The sequence below is a fragment of the Heteronotia binoei genome, chromosome 21 (assembly GCF_032191835.1).
Source record: "Heteronotia binoei isolate CCM8104 ecotype False Entrance Well chromosome 21, APGP_CSIRO_Hbin_v1, whole genome shotgun sequence".
Taxonomy (NCBI): domain Eukaryota; kingdom Metazoa; phylum Chordata; class Lepidosauria; order Squamata; family Gekkonidae; genus Heteronotia; species Heteronotia binoei.
In genome coordinates, this window is record NC_083243.1 from 22,949,673 (window position 1) to 22,964,681 (window position 15,009).

The 15,009-nt window shown below is 47.1% G+C and overlaps 1 protein-coding gene across 1 annotated transcript in view; it reads right to left on the minus strand.

Moving 5' to 3' along the window:
* AHNAK2 (AHNAK nucleoprotein 2) overlaps positions 1-15,009 on the minus strand; it is a 31,088-nt gene that overhangs the window by 14,328 nt on the left and 1,751 nt on the right. The window contains exons 2-4 of the mRNA XM_060261582.1: positions 13,399-13,540; positions 8,871-9,052; positions 30-4,854 (exon numbers count right to left, since the gene is read on the minus strand). Of these exons, the coding sequence (XP_060117565.1) occupies positions 30-4,854; positions 8,871-9,052; positions 13,399-13,540 (5,149 nt within the window). The remainder of the gene's footprint in view (positions 1-29; positions 4,855-8,870; positions 9,053-13,398; positions 13,541-15,009) is intronic.

Sequence of the window (15,009 nt, forward strand, 5' to 3'; positions counted from 1 at the left end):
GGGGCCCTTCATTTCGGGCATTTTGACACTTGGCATCTTGACGTCTGGCATTTTCATTTTGCCCTTGTCACCAATCTCCACTTCCATACTCGGAGCCTCAATCTGGGGTCCTGATACTTTAACGCCCGCCTCGATAGACGGCACTGTAACTTCTCCTTTCAGTTCTCCTTTCGGGATCTCCACCTCTGCGGAAGGTACGGTGATATCCCCCTCAACAGAGGCTTTTCCTTTGGGAAGGGAAATCCCAAACTTTGGCATCTGGAACTTAGGCATTTTGAACTTCCCATCCACGCCCTCAAGCTTCAGCTCACCACCTTCCATGGCTATCTCAGCTGATGGTGTCTCCAGTTGGAGGTCTGGGGCTTTCAGTTCCAAGGTGGTTTCGCCTGTTGGGATCTTTACCTCAGGTGCGGAGAGGCTGATGTCCGCTGCAAGCTCTCCCAGTTTTTGTTCGGGCTTGGAGATGCTGAGGTCAGCAGAAGGAAGTCTGACGTCAGCTTTTGGTGCACTGATGTCTATGTCCACTTTTGGGCCTTTGATGTCTGGTTTTGAGAAGCCCATGCTGGGCATCTTGAATTTTGGCATATGCATCTTCATCCCACCTCCCTCAATGCTGCCTTCAGCCTCAGGCAACTTGACAGAGATATCGCCTTCTGGCAGTTCAGCTTCAACTTTGGGGAGGGACACGTCTCCCTCCACCTTGGACACAGTGACGTCTACCTGAGGACCCTTCATTTTGGGCAGTTTGACACTTGGCATCTTGACGTCTGGCATTTTCATTTTGCCCTTCTCACCAATCTCCATTTCTATGCTTGGAGCCTCAATCTGGGGTCCTGATACTTTAATGCCCGCCTCGGCAGATGGCACTATGACTTCTCCTTTCAGTTCTGTTTTGGGGATCTCCACCTCCGTGGAAGGTATTGTGATACCTCCCTCGACAGCGGCTTTCCCTTTGGGAAGGGAAATCCCAAACTTTGGCATCTGGAACTTAGGCATTTTGAACTTCCCATCCACGCCCTCAAGCTTTGGCTCGCCACCTTTCATGGCCATATCTACCGATGGTGCCTCCAGTTGGAGGTCTGGGGCCTTCAGTTCCAAGGAGGCCTCACCTGTTGGGATTTTTACCTCAGGTGCAGAGAGGCTGATGTCCGATGCAAGCTCTCCTGTTTTCAGTTTGGGCTTGGAGATGCTGAGTTCAGCAGAAGGAAGCCTGATGTCAGCCTTGGGTGTGCTGAGGTCTACGTCGACTTTGGGGCCTTTGATATCTGGTTTGGAGAAGCCCATGCTGGGCATCTTGAATTTTGGCATGTGTATCTTCATCCCTCCTCCTTCAATGCTGCCTTCAGCCTCAGGCAACTTGACAGAGATATCGCCTTCTGGCAGTTCAGCTTCAAGTTTGGGGAGGGACACGTCTCCCTCGACCTTCGAAAGGGTGACGTCCATCTGGGGACTCTTGATTTTGGGCAGTTTGACACTTGGCATCTTGACGTCTGGCATTTTCATTTTGCCCTTGTCACCAATTTCCACTTCCATGCTCTGAGCCTCAATCTGGGGTCCTGATACTTTAATGCCCGTCTCAATAGACGGCACTGTGATTTCTCCTTTTACTTCTGCTTTGGGGATCTCCACTTCTGCGGAAGGTATGGTGATACTCCCCTCTGCTGCGGTTTTCCCTTTGGGAAGGGAAATCCCAAACTTTGGCATCTGGAACTTAGGCATTTTGAACTTCCCATCCACGCCCTCAAGCTTTGCCTCACCATCTTTCATGGCTATATCTGCTGATGCTGCCTCCAATTGGAGGTCTGGGGCTTTCAGTTCCAAGGAAGCCTCGTCTGTTGGGATCTTTACCTCAGGTGCGGAGAGGCTGATGTCCACTGCAATCTCTCCCGGTTTTAGTTCGGGCTTGGAGATGCTGAGTTCAGCAGAAGGAATCCTGACGTCAGCCTTGGGTGCGCTGAGGTCTATGTCAAGTTTGGGGCCTTTGATGTCTGGTTTGGAGAAGCCCATGCTGGGCATCTTGAATTTTGGCATATGTATCTTCATTCCACCTCCCTCAATGCTGCCTTCAGCCTCAGGCAACTTGACAGAGACATCGCCTTCTGGCAGTTCAGCTTCAACTTTGGGGAGGGACACGTCTCCCTCGACCTTCGATAGGGTGACGTCCATTTGGGGGCCTTTGATTTTGGGCAGTTTGACACTTGGCATCTTGACGTCTGGCATTTTCATTTTGCCTTTGTCACCAATCTCCACTTCTATGCTTGGAGCCTCAATCTGGGGTTCTGATACTTTAATGCCCGCCTCAGCAGATGGCACTGTGACTTCTCCTTTCAGTTCTGTTTTGGGGATCTCCACCTCTGCGGAAGGTATTGTGATACCTCCCTCGACAGCGGCTTTCCCTTTGGGAAGGGAAATCCCAAACTTTGGCATCTGGAACTTAGGCATTTTGAACTTCCCATCTACGCCCTCAAGCTTTGGCTCGCCACCTTTCATGGCTATATCCACTGATGGTGCCTCCAGTTGGACGTCTGGGGCCTTCAGTTCCAAGGAGGCCTCGCCTGTTGGGATCTTTACCTCAGGTGCAGAGAGGCTGATTTCCACTGCAAGCTCTCCTGTTTTCAGTTTGGGCTTGGAGATGCTGATGTCAGCAGAAGGAAGCCTGACGTCAGCCTTGGGTGCGCTGAGATCTGTGTCAACTTTGGGGCCTTTGATGTCTGGTTTGGAGAAGCCCATGCTGGGCATCTTGAATTTTGGCATGTGTATCTTCATCCCTCCTCCTTCAGTGCTGCCTTCAGCCTCAGGCATCTTGACAGAGACATCGCCTTCTGGCAGTTCAACTTTGGGGAGGGATACGTCTCCCTCCACCTTTGACAGGGTGACGTCCATCTGGGGGCCTTTCATTTTGGGCATTTTGACACTTGGCATCTTGACATCTGGCATTTTCATTTTGCCCTTGTCACCAATCTCCACTTCCATACTCGGAGCCTCAATCTGGGGTCCTGATACTTTAACGCCCGCCTCGATAGACGGCACTGTAACTTCTCCTTTCAGTTCTCCTTTCGGGATCTCCACCTCTGCGGAAGGTATGGTGATATCCCCCTCAACAGAGGCTTTTCCTTTGGGAAGGGAAATCCCAAACTTTGGCATCTGGAACTTAGGCATTTTGAACTTCCCATCCACGCCCTCAAGCTTCAGCTCACCACCTTCCATGGCTATCTCAGCCGATGGTGCCTCCAGCTGGAGGTCTGGGGCTTTCAGTTCCAAGGTGGTTTCGCCTGTTGGGATCTTTACCTCAGGTGCAGAGAGGCTGATGTCTGCTGCAAGCTCTCCCGGTTTTCGTTTGGGCTTGGAGATGCTGAGATCAGCAGAAGGAAGTCTGACGTCAGCTTTTGGTGCGCTGAGGTCTACGTCAACTTTGGGGTCTTTGATGTCTGGTTTGGAGAAGCCCATGCTGGGCATCTTGAATTTTGGCATATGTATCTTCATCCCACCTCCCTCAATGCTGCCTTCATCTTCAGGCAACTTGATAGAACTTTCATCTTCTCGAAATTCAGCTTCAAGTTTGGGAGGGATTACATCTCCTTCGACTTTCAACGAAGTGATGCCCACCTGGGGGCTCTTCATTTTTGGCATTTTGACACTTGGCATCTTAACCTCTGCCATTTTCAATTTGCCTTTCTCACTAACCTCCACTTCTGCACTTGGGGCCTCAATCTGTGTTCCTGGTACCTTACTGCCTGCCTCGACAGATGGCACTGTGATTTCACCTTTTAGTTCTGATTTTGGGAACTCAGCCTCTATTGGAGGTACAGTGAGATCCCCTTCAAAAGCTATTTTCCCTTTGGGAAAGGAAATCCCAAACTTTGGCATCTGGAACTTAGGCATTTTGAACTTTGTATCTGAACTTTCCAATTTTGCCTGACTGCTATCAAGTGTTATATCCGCTGATGGTGCCTGAAGTTGAAGGTCTGGAGCGTTGAGATCAGAGACCATCCCTGTTGTGATGTTAACTTCATGAGGTGGTACTGTGATTTCAGTGTCTCGTTCCATTTGGTATGTTAATCCAAGTGAGGCACCCTTAAGTTCTATTTCCATGTCTTTTTTAGTTTGGTCATAATCTTCTGTTGTTTTGCTTTGTACCTTTTCGATAGATGCCTTCTGTTTCTTTTTTCGAATCTTTGGAAATGATGGTTGCTTTGTTGGTGAATCTTTTATTTCTAATGTAGAAGGTGGTATCTGTGATGTTATAATTGTAGACTCTGGTTTTGACGTTCCTCTTGATTTTTGTTTCTTTTCCTTTGGTTTTTTAATAGTGATTTCAACTTCAGGGCACTTTTTTGTGTGGGAAGTCAGTTCATAAATTGGTTCTTTTGCATCTTCTTTTGCCTCAGAGTGTTCTTTTGTTTTCTTATCCTGTGCCCAAGAGGTAGAATCTTCTAGTGTTAGGGTTTCCGAGGGTTTCTCTGTGGTGCCATATTCATACTCTGTGAATACTTTTTCTTCCAATTTAGACTTCTCTTCTGTTTCTTGCTTTGTTCTGTACATCTTGAATCCAATGCTAGGGAATTTTAGTCTCTTTTGGCTTCCTTTTTTAACCTTAGCATGTATTTCTTCTGGTGGGAATTCAGTGTCGGTGCTCGTTGGAGAAACATCTGGAATAGCATGCTCATATGCATCAGATGTGCTACGCGATCTTCTGTGTCCCAAAATCTTTTTACCTTTGATGGACTGGAATTTTGGCCAGGAGAGTCTATCCTTCTTTGGTCGTTTTTGTCTTCCTACTCTTTGTTTTACAATCAAATTGGCTTTGTCTTCTTCTGTGGTCGTCTTTTCTGATACTTCCATGATTTCTTTTCCCTGGAAGAGAGTGAATTGGAATTGTAACTGAACTGTAATGGCTTATACAGTATCACATGCTGTTACTCATAATACTTTCCATGCAACTGTTTTTTCCCACAGGACCCTATGTGCAACGCCTCTAGTATATACTCTGTTGTGAGGCAGAAATTTAAAGGAATAGAAAGGTGGTCAAGGTAGCCACGTGGAAGTAGCCTGAGCCTTTGAATTACTTACCGACTTCTCATTTGAGGCTGAGTAAGTAAAGCTATCATTTTCCACCCTCTTTTTTATGTGTTTCAGGCAGGCCGATGGTGCTCACAGGAGCTCACACGAGCGCAGTTCCCGAACCTTTCTGAGGGTTCCCCCTCCTCCTCCCCACCTACTTTGTCCATTGAATAGGTGCAGCTGCATAACAATCCCTGGATTAGGAGAGCAGGCAGCCAGCCAACCCCCCCTCCACATTAACCCCTGGAGAAGCCCATGCCACCCTTTCTCCACTTCTTATGTGATTTTGGGTGGCAGGTGGCTCGCTGGCCCTTAGACTGCGGGGGGAGGGGGGTGGCCAAGGAAAGCCCCAGGTGAGCGAAGCCTGCTTGGGCTGGCTGGATGTCTAGCCATCCCAAGCAGGCCTCACTTGCTCCTGGCTCTCTTTTCTTGCGTTAGGTTGCTTTTGGCTGGTGGGGGGGGGGACAGAATATGCTAATGAGTTATGCTAACGAGCTCCACCACCTATTTTTCTACAAAACGACCCCTGGTTTCAGGTGTCTATTCAATGATGACCCAGAGAATAACCCAGCTCACAGATAGCTTTACATTACATTTGGTTCCTGTATTATCATTCTGTCTACAACACAATTATTCTGAGCTTCATTTGGAATGCAGTGGCAGGACTGTTCACTTTTTTGGAGCAACTCATTCTAGAAGCCTAGTAGAACTGTCACACACACTGAATAGTACACTTCCGATTCACTTACAGTACACTTTACAACTGAATTTTACTGTAAAGGTAAAGGTAGTCCCCTGTGCAAGCACCAGTCGTTTCCAACTCTGGAGTGACGTTGCTTTCACGACGTTTTCTTGGCAGACTTTTTACGGGGTGGCTTGCCATTGCCTTCCCCAGTCATCTACACTCCCCCCGCAGTGAGCTGGGTACTCATTTTACCAACCTCAGAAGGCTGAGTCAACCTTGGGCCGGCTACCTGAACCAGCTTCCGCTGGGATCGAACTCAGGTCGTGAGTGGAGGGCTCCGACTGCAGTACTGCAGCTTTACTACTCTGCACCATGGGGCTCTTTATTTTACTGTATGAAATGGTAAAATCGAGTTCTAAAGTGCGCCCATAGTGGACTGAAAGGGCATTGTTCAGGGCCTGTGAAGAAGAAGAAGATATTGGATTTATATCCCGCCCTCCACTCCGAAGAGTCTCAGAGCGGCTCACAATCTCCTTTACCTTCCTCCCCCACAACAGACACCCTGTGAGGTAGATGAAGATATTGGATTTATATCCTGCCCTCCACTCCGAAGAGTCTCAGAGCGGTTCACAATCTCCTTTACCTTCCCCACACACACACAACAGACACCCTATGAGGTAGATGAAGATACCCTGTGACGTAGATGAAGATATTGGATTTATATCCCGCTCTCCACTCCGAAGAGTCTCAGAGCGGCTCACAATCTCCTTTACCTTCCTCCCCCACAACAGTCACCCTGTGAGGTGGGTGGGGCTGGAGAGGGCTCTCCCAGCAGCTGCCCTTTCAAGGACAACCTCTGCCAGAGCTATGGCTGACCCAAGGCCATGCCAGCAGGTGCAAGTGGAGGAGTGGGGAATCAAACCCGGTTCTCCCAGATAAGAGTCCGCACACTTAACCACTACACCAAACTGGAAAGTGCCCTAGGTTTCATATCTACTTGCAATGCAATATTGCAAGAAACTGTAGCACTAGTGAGACATAATGATCATGCGAGAATCTTTGCTCACAGCAAGAGTTTGAGATTTACCCCCATCTAATTGGAAAGTTTCACCACTAACTATGGATACTACCCTCACAGGATCTTTAGATTTTGCACAAAAGGCATTGCCAACTGATTGCACAAGTTACGGTGCGATTCAGCTAACATCATTGGTTGTAATGTTAAAAGTAGGGTTACCAACCTCCAGGTGTCAGACATTGTACCTGCTTTAACTCACTTATAGCCTATTGACCTAACTAACGCCATCTTGTTTGCTATTACTAACCATGAGACTGTACTGTGCATTTCAAACGAAGAGGGAAAGTTGTAAATCCCAGAGAAGGAATTTCTCACTTGGCATCTAGAGACTCCCCAAGCCTTTGAAGCTAGCCAGCCTCAAGGTAAACAGTGGGGAGCCTTCCTGGGAAAGAGATAACAGAATGTGGGAACAGACAACTGTCTCTCAGGGTGTGAGAATGAATTCTTTGTTATGTTATCTGCCTCTACAAAAATCCAAGAGTAACCCTGGAATGCATCAAACTCAATCTGCTTGTACCCAGACCACTAGTTCTTGAATAAACGGATTAATTTTGAAACAAAGTGATCTAAGTTTATTTCAACGTTCAATGTCTGACACCAGGTGGGACTTGGAGTTCTCCTGTAGTTACAGCTGGACTGCAAACTACAGGGATCACAGAATCACAGAGTTGGAAGGGACTTCCAGGGTCATCTACTCCTGTGGTCCCCAACCTTTTTTGTCACCAGGGACTGGTTTTGTGGAAGACAATTTTTCCACAGACCGGGTGTGTGTGATGGTGTTGGGATGATAAAATTGTGCACTTTATATCTGTTAGTTTGGTGTGGTGGTGAAGTGTGCGGACTCTTATCTGGGAGAACCGGGTTCAGTTTCCCACTCCTCCACTTGCAGCTGCTGGAATGGCCTTGGGTCAGCCATAGCTTTCGCAGAGCTGTCCTTGAAAGGGCAGATTCTGGGGAGAGCTCTCTCAACTCCACTTACCTCACAGCGTGTCTGTTGTGAGGGAGGAAGGGAAAGGAGATTGTGAGCTGCTCTGAGACTCTGAAATTCAGAGTGCAGGGCAGTATATAAATCCAATGTTGTCATCTTCTTCTTATTACTACATTGTAATATGTCATGAAATAATAATACAACTCATGGCCCAGTTGCTAACAGGCCAAGGACCAGTACCGATACATGGCCCGGGCGTTGGGGACCTCTGATCTAATCCATTCCCTGCACAATGCAGGAAATTCACAAATTACCCTCCCCCCCTTGCCCCATGTCCAAAAGGTGGCAAAACAAAACAAAAAACCCTCCAAGATCCTCGGACCAACTGGCCGGGAGAAAATTGCTTCCTGCCCCCAAAGTGGTGATCAGCATTTCCTTGGGCATGTAAGAAGGGGCCACAAGAACTAAGCACTGATGCAGCCCTTCCTGCCCTCCTTCCCATGATCTGCCTCAGTTCACAGGATCAGCATTGCTGTCAGATGGCCACCTAGCTTCTGTTTGAAAACCTGCAAAGAAGGAGAACCCAAGGAAGCTGTTTCACTGAGGAACTGCTCTGAAGAAGTTCTTCCTAATGTTTAGCTGAAAACTCTCTTGATTTAATCTCAACCCGTTGGGTTCTGGTCTGACCTTCTGGGGCAACCTCTCCACACCATCCTCTATGTGACAGCTCTTAGAGTACTTGAAGATGGTGATCGTATCACCTCTCTGTTGTCTCCTCTCCAGGCTAAACATACCCAGCTCCTTCAACCTTTTTTCATAGGACTTGGTCTCCAATATATATAACCCCCGCCTCAGATGCCACATTCCCTCTGACTGCACTTCCCCATGCATCCTTCCATGCAGGGGTGGAATTCTAGCAGGAGTTCCTTTGCATATTAGGCCACACCCCCTGATGTAGCCAATCCTCCAAGAGCTTACAAGGCTCTTTTTTGTAAGCTCTTGGAGGATTGGCTACATCAAGTGTGGCCTAATATGCAAAGGAGCTCCTGCTAGAATTCCACCCCTACTCCCGTGACTCACAGCTCAACCCGAAGTATTGCTTCATGATTACACATTACCTGGCTTAATTTTTCCTTTTTGGAGAGCGTCGCAGAACGCATTGTTTCCAGATCCTCCTTCCCACTGAGCTTTCGTTTAAGGCTGAACTGTACTTTGTACGGCTCGGAATACTGCAAAATCTTGAGCGCGTCTTCATACTTGATATTGTCAAAAAATACCGTGGCACTCAGAAGCTGGTCGCCTGCCAGGAAGCAGCAAATAACAACGTCAGAACATTAAGGCTGGTTTATCGGTTCTTGGTTTCTTAAAAAAGAGCACTCCATAGTCTTACGCTCAGAGCACGCTGCCAAAGTGCATTTATAGCCCCCGGGGATGAAATATCCTGTTGAAAGTACCCTGTTATGTGATTTAGAAATCCATATTCCAATGTTACTGAAACCCTAGTTTCTACAACCCGCTTATAAGAGCCTTTATGCATAAGTAGTCTATGGCAGGGGTGGCCAAACTTGCTTAATGCAAGAGCCACACAGAATAAACAGCAGACGTTTGAGAGTCACAGGACAGGACAGAAGGAAGGAAGGAAGTCAAATAGATGGGGTGAAGGGAGAACTGGAAAGAAAGCAACTTTAACTTTAAATGCATCCTCCAAGCTGCCAGCTGGCTTGGCTCGGAAAAGTGATTTAAAGAGATAAATGCCTTCTCCAAGCTGGCCAGTGGGGCGGTGAGGGCTTCGAGACCCACACAATATGCGTGAAAGAGCCACGTGTGGCTCCTGAGCCATAGTTTGGCCATCCCTAGTCTATGGTATGTGAAATCTCGTTTCTCTAGATTCCTCTTCACTTCTAACTTGCGTACTCAGGAAACTGACACCTTCCCTATAACCTAGTTTCAGAGGGCAGCTGTGATGGTCTGCAGCTAGATCCGAGTCCAGCAGCAACTTAGAGAGCAACAAGAATTTTTTTTATGGGGGGGGGGGAGAGGAGAGAAGCTTTTGAGAGTCAAGGCTCCATTTGCTGGGAACATATCTCATACCCCAAAAATCTTGTTGGTCACTATGTTGCTAAGGGATTCGAATCTAGCTCTTCCTTATAACCATCCGCCACCTCTAACATGAACTCTGTAAACCTTCTCTTTTGAGTCCGACCCAGGGGAACTGACGTCAGACTTTTCTGTCTGTTTCTAGTAGTTTAAACATGTTAGCATCTCCTTTCAACCTGGAACTTCATATGGCCTCAAACGTATGGTGCAAGAGACACCCCCTCATTTATATGAAAGACCAGGCCTTGAATTCAGCAGGAGCTCACAGGAGTGCAGCTCCTGAACCTTTCTGACGGTTCCCCCTCTTCCTCCCCGTCTACCTTGTCCATTGAATAGTAAGTGCAGCTGCATAACAATCCCTGGATTAGGAGAGTGGGCAGCCAGCCAGCCGCCAGGGGCTTTGCCATGCCCCCGGCCGCCCTCATTAACCCCTGGAGAAGCCTCCGCCACCCTCTCTCCACTTCTTATGTGGTTTTGGGTGGTGGGTGGCTTGCTGGCCTTTTGACTGGGGGGTGGCAACCGAGGAGAGCCTCAGGTGAGTGAGGCCTGCTTGGACTGGCTGGATCTCTAGCCAACCCAAACAGGCCTCGCTTGCCCAAGGCTCTCCTTTCTTCCTTTGGGTGGTGCGGGGGGCGGCATGTGCTAATGAGTTAGGCTAATAAGCTCCACCGCCTATTTATCTACAAAACAACCCCCGTGAAAGACGATGTAGGATTCCACGGCAATTTCACGGACAGCCTGGGGCCCATAAGGAACCAGTGCTTGCGATGATGAGCATCCCAGATTTGTGGAAGGATGTGCATGCATGCAGAATGTAGGCCAGCCCTTACCCAGAAAAAAAAATATTTCTATGAACATTGTGTTAGCCTACACCAAGGGTGGCCAAATTCGCTTAATGTAAGAGCCACACAGAATAAAATGTCAGATGTTTGAGAGCCGCAAGACATGAAGTCAGCTGGGAGGGAGGGAGGAAAGCGGGAAGGCAGGCAAGAAATAGATTGGGGGGGAGGGACGGGAAGGCAAATAGAGGGGGATGGAGGATAGAGGGAGAGATGGAAAGAAAGCAACTTTAACTTTAAATGCATTCTCCAAGCTGCCGGCTTGCAGCAAATTGCAAGTGCATACTTCCAGTGTTTGGAAAAAAGTTCATCTCATAAAGCTGCACAAAACAGCTTTATCTAGTCATATGAACTAATCCTTTGGTTTGGCAAAGAAAGAGAAATTTCCTTATGGGCTGAACTGTGAGGTTGTTGGATAGAACCAGTTTCCCTCCTTATGGAAGTTACATGCACAGACAGAGACAAGGGCTCAAGAGAACATAAAAAAAGCTTGGTTGCCTTAATCCAGAGGGATTTATCTATAGAACAGGAAATGAAGTCAAGTCAAGATCAGTCATTGCTTAGAGCCAATATCACACAAGTCAGTTTTTCAGGTTGCGCATAACATGTCGTATGTCTTTGTCTCATAGGCGGGGGTGAAATTCTAGAAGGAGCAACTTTGAATATTGGGCCACACCCCCCTGATGTAGCCAGTCCTCCAAGAGCTTACAAAAAAGAGCCCAGTAAGCTCTTAGAGAATTGGCTACATCAGGGGTGTGTGGCCTAATACGCAAAGGAGCTCCTGCTAGAATTCCACCCCTGCTCATAGGTCACACCTGTCTTTCTTGGCAATATGCAAGCCCAGTGACTTCAGCCTCACATTCCTAAATTCAGACCTCCTATATGCCCACCAACCGCCTGGTTTTCAGTTACCTGCAATCAGCTACAGATAGAGTTGCCAACATTCAGGTGGGGCCTGGAGTTTTCCTGCAATTAGCTGATCTCTGCCCCCCCCCAAGACAATGGCTGCTTTGGAGGGTGGGCCCAATGGAACTGTACCATCCTGAGCAGGGCTCTTTTTGTAGCAGGAGCTCCTCTGAATATTAGGCGTGCCCCCCTGATGAAGCCAATCCTCCAAGAGCTTAGAGGGCTCTTAGTACAGGGCCTACTGTAAGCTCCAGGAGGATTGGCTACATCAGGGGGCGTGGCCTAATATGCAGAGGAGCTCTTGCTACAAAAAGAGCCCTGATCCTGAGGTCCCCCCCCCCCAAGCCCTGCCCTCCCAGGCTCCACTTGCAAAACCTTCCAGGTGTTTCCTCATCCAGAGCTGGCAACGCAAGCTGCAGACTTTTGTACAAATTTAATCTCATGTTGCCAACAGGCGAGGCTACTAAAAAACCCAGATCGAAATACGACAAGGCCGAAGTTTGAATCCAGTGGCAACTTTAAGACCAGCAAAGTTTAATTCTGGGTATAAGCTTTGGTGTGCATGCACACTTCTTCAGATTATACATGCACACAAAAGCTTACACCTAAAACTTTGCTGGTCTTGAAGGTGCCACTGGATTCAAACTTTGTTCTGTTGCTTCAGACAAGGGGTGGCCAAACTGTGGTTCGGGAGCCACATGTGGCTCTTCATACACATTGTGTGGCTCTTGAAGCCCCCACCCCGTGTTGACCGGCTTGGAGAATGCATTTAAAATTGCTTTCTTTCCCCCTCCGCCATCTATCCTCCTTCCTTCCTTCCTTCCTTCCTTCCTTCCTTCCTTCCTTCCTTCCTTCCTTCCTTCCTTCCTTCCTTCCTTCCTTCCTTCCTTCCTTCCTGTGTCTCTCTCAAATATCTGACATTCATGTCTTATGGCTCTCAAACATGACATTTATTTTATGTGACTCTTATGTTAAACCAGTTTGGGCACCCCTGCTTCAGGCCAACACAGCTACCCGCCTGAATCTATATGAAAAGACCGTATGAACATAACCTAGAATTTTTGTGTAGATTTCCTTTAACGCAGTTGGAGTCCTTGAACCACCCCAAGCAACACATCTTAAATGTCTAAATTCAGATCTACAGCTATGTGTTCATCACGTCTCACTTTGCTCTCCAACATAGGAAGGCCTGAAGTTTTAGAACGTACAGTGAAAAAAGGGTGTGAATTGTTTTGACGTCTGTCAAGCATGCTATTTCTATATGCTGTTTCTATATGTGTTTAGCAGACAGGCCAGAGATAAAGCAGAGCATCACTCTTGCCTTTTTCCCCTTTCTTCCTCCCCCCTTCTCTCCTTTCCAATGGGTGCATAATAAATCCATCTGGACCCAGGATGTTTAGCGTAACCTTGCATTAACAGTGTAGAATGCCTCTCCCCCAGATTCAGGTGTGAGAAAGGGAGAGGTTTTTATTAGCTGACATTCCTTAGCCATAAAAGAGATTCTAGTGAGTAGCCTTTGAACCCACAATTCAATTTGCATCTTTATGTTATTCTTTTGAAGTTATCTGTAACCCAGCCTTTTGAAGTTGGCCTATAAGTTACTATTCAATACTATGTATGTCATTACTTCCAAGGAGTCCGTCCTTGGAGCAAGCTATGGAGTTTTACAATAAGGCAACTTTTGATTAAAGAACAAAAGCTTGATTATTGAGAAATATCGATGCTTGACAACGTCTAAAAATCAGATTTATTAGTTTCCCCAGAAAACAGAATAAAAACAAATGAAAATAAAATAATACTCTACCTTCTCTCAGGCTGAATAACTTTGATGCTGAGGATTCCTTGAGCACTTTCTTCACAAATATTCCTTCGTTTCCTCCACCGGCCACACTAAATCCACTTGCGCCAGACTCTATTTCTGTGTGCAAAGTCACCTCCATAGATTCCTAGGCACCATAGGGTAAATGTGTCATGAAGTGACATTTCTAATCATTCATGTAATAAAATCAGCAGCCAGGGCAAATGTTTTTACCTGTGTACAAGACATGTATCTAAACAGGGCTTTTTTTTTTGTAGCAGGAGCTCCTTTGCGTATTAGGCCACACACCCCAGATGTAGCCAATCCTCCAAGAGCTTACAGAGCTTTTAGTACAGGGCCTACTGTAAGCTCCAGGAGGATTGGCTATATCAGGGGTGTGTGGCCTAATATGCAAAGAAGCTCCTGCTAGAATTCTATTCGATTAGGCCACACCCCCTGATGTAGCCAATCCTCCAAGAGCTTACAGGGCTCTTAGTACAGGGCCTATTGTAAGCTGCAGGAGGATTGGCTATATCAGGGGTGTATGGCCTAATATGCAAAGGAGTTCCTGCTACAAAAAAAGCACTGTATCTAAAATGGCTCAGTTTCCAAAAAGCATCAGAGTCCTGAAGGGTTGTTTTGTGTGTGTGTGTGTGTGTGTGTGTGTGTGTACTCAAAGTCATGGGTGACTTCTGCCAACTGCTAGTGGAGCATGGAGGATTTTCAGAGAAGTGGCTGAATAAATCCCGCCTCTGCCTCCTGGTCCTGGTATTCCTTGGTGGTCTCACATCCAAATACTTGCCAGGGTCAGGCCTGCTTTGTTTCTGAGATCTGTTGAGATTGGGCTTGCCTGAGTTACCCAGGTCAGGGCAAGTTGACAGGTTTTTTTTTTTTAATTATTGTTACATGAAATAGATAATAAATATGTTGAATATTATTTACGTTACAGTATATGCCTGAAACTGTGGTCAGTTGTCAGCATTTACAAGCAGACGTTGACAACTCCAGACAAATGCTGGGAACATCGGAGTTTGACTGCTTGAAGGTGCCACTGGACTCAAAACTGTGTTCTGTTGCTTCAGACTAACATGGCTGCCCATCTGAATCTATATGACAAGGCTGTATGAGCATAACCTAGAATTCTGTGCAGATCGCTGTGGTGTAGGTTTCTCTGGTGATACTGGTGTAGATTTCTGTGGTAATTTCTAAAAATTCCATTTTTGGGGAAAAAAATCTTCCTCTATACAATCCGTGCATTTTTATTGATGTTCCTTCAAGGAGTTCAGGTTCGCATACGCCACTCTCCTATCTCGTGCCAACAACCACCTTGTGAGGTGAGTCAGGCTGAAAGAGAAGGGGAGTTGCACTAGGTCACTCCATAAGCTTAATAGGTGAACAGGGATTTTAACACAGGGCTCCCTCAGGATCTAGTCCAGGGGTCCCTGGGACCTCTAAAGTAAGTTAGTGAGAGCTAGCTAGCAGATTTTTAGCCTCCAGCTCACATTTTTGTCTTTGCTCAGGAAGGATGACCCCAGAGCACAACAATTTATGCGGCAGCTCACAACTTTAATGCCAGTTACTGACAAAGTAGAATTTTTGCTCACAAGACTCTGCAGC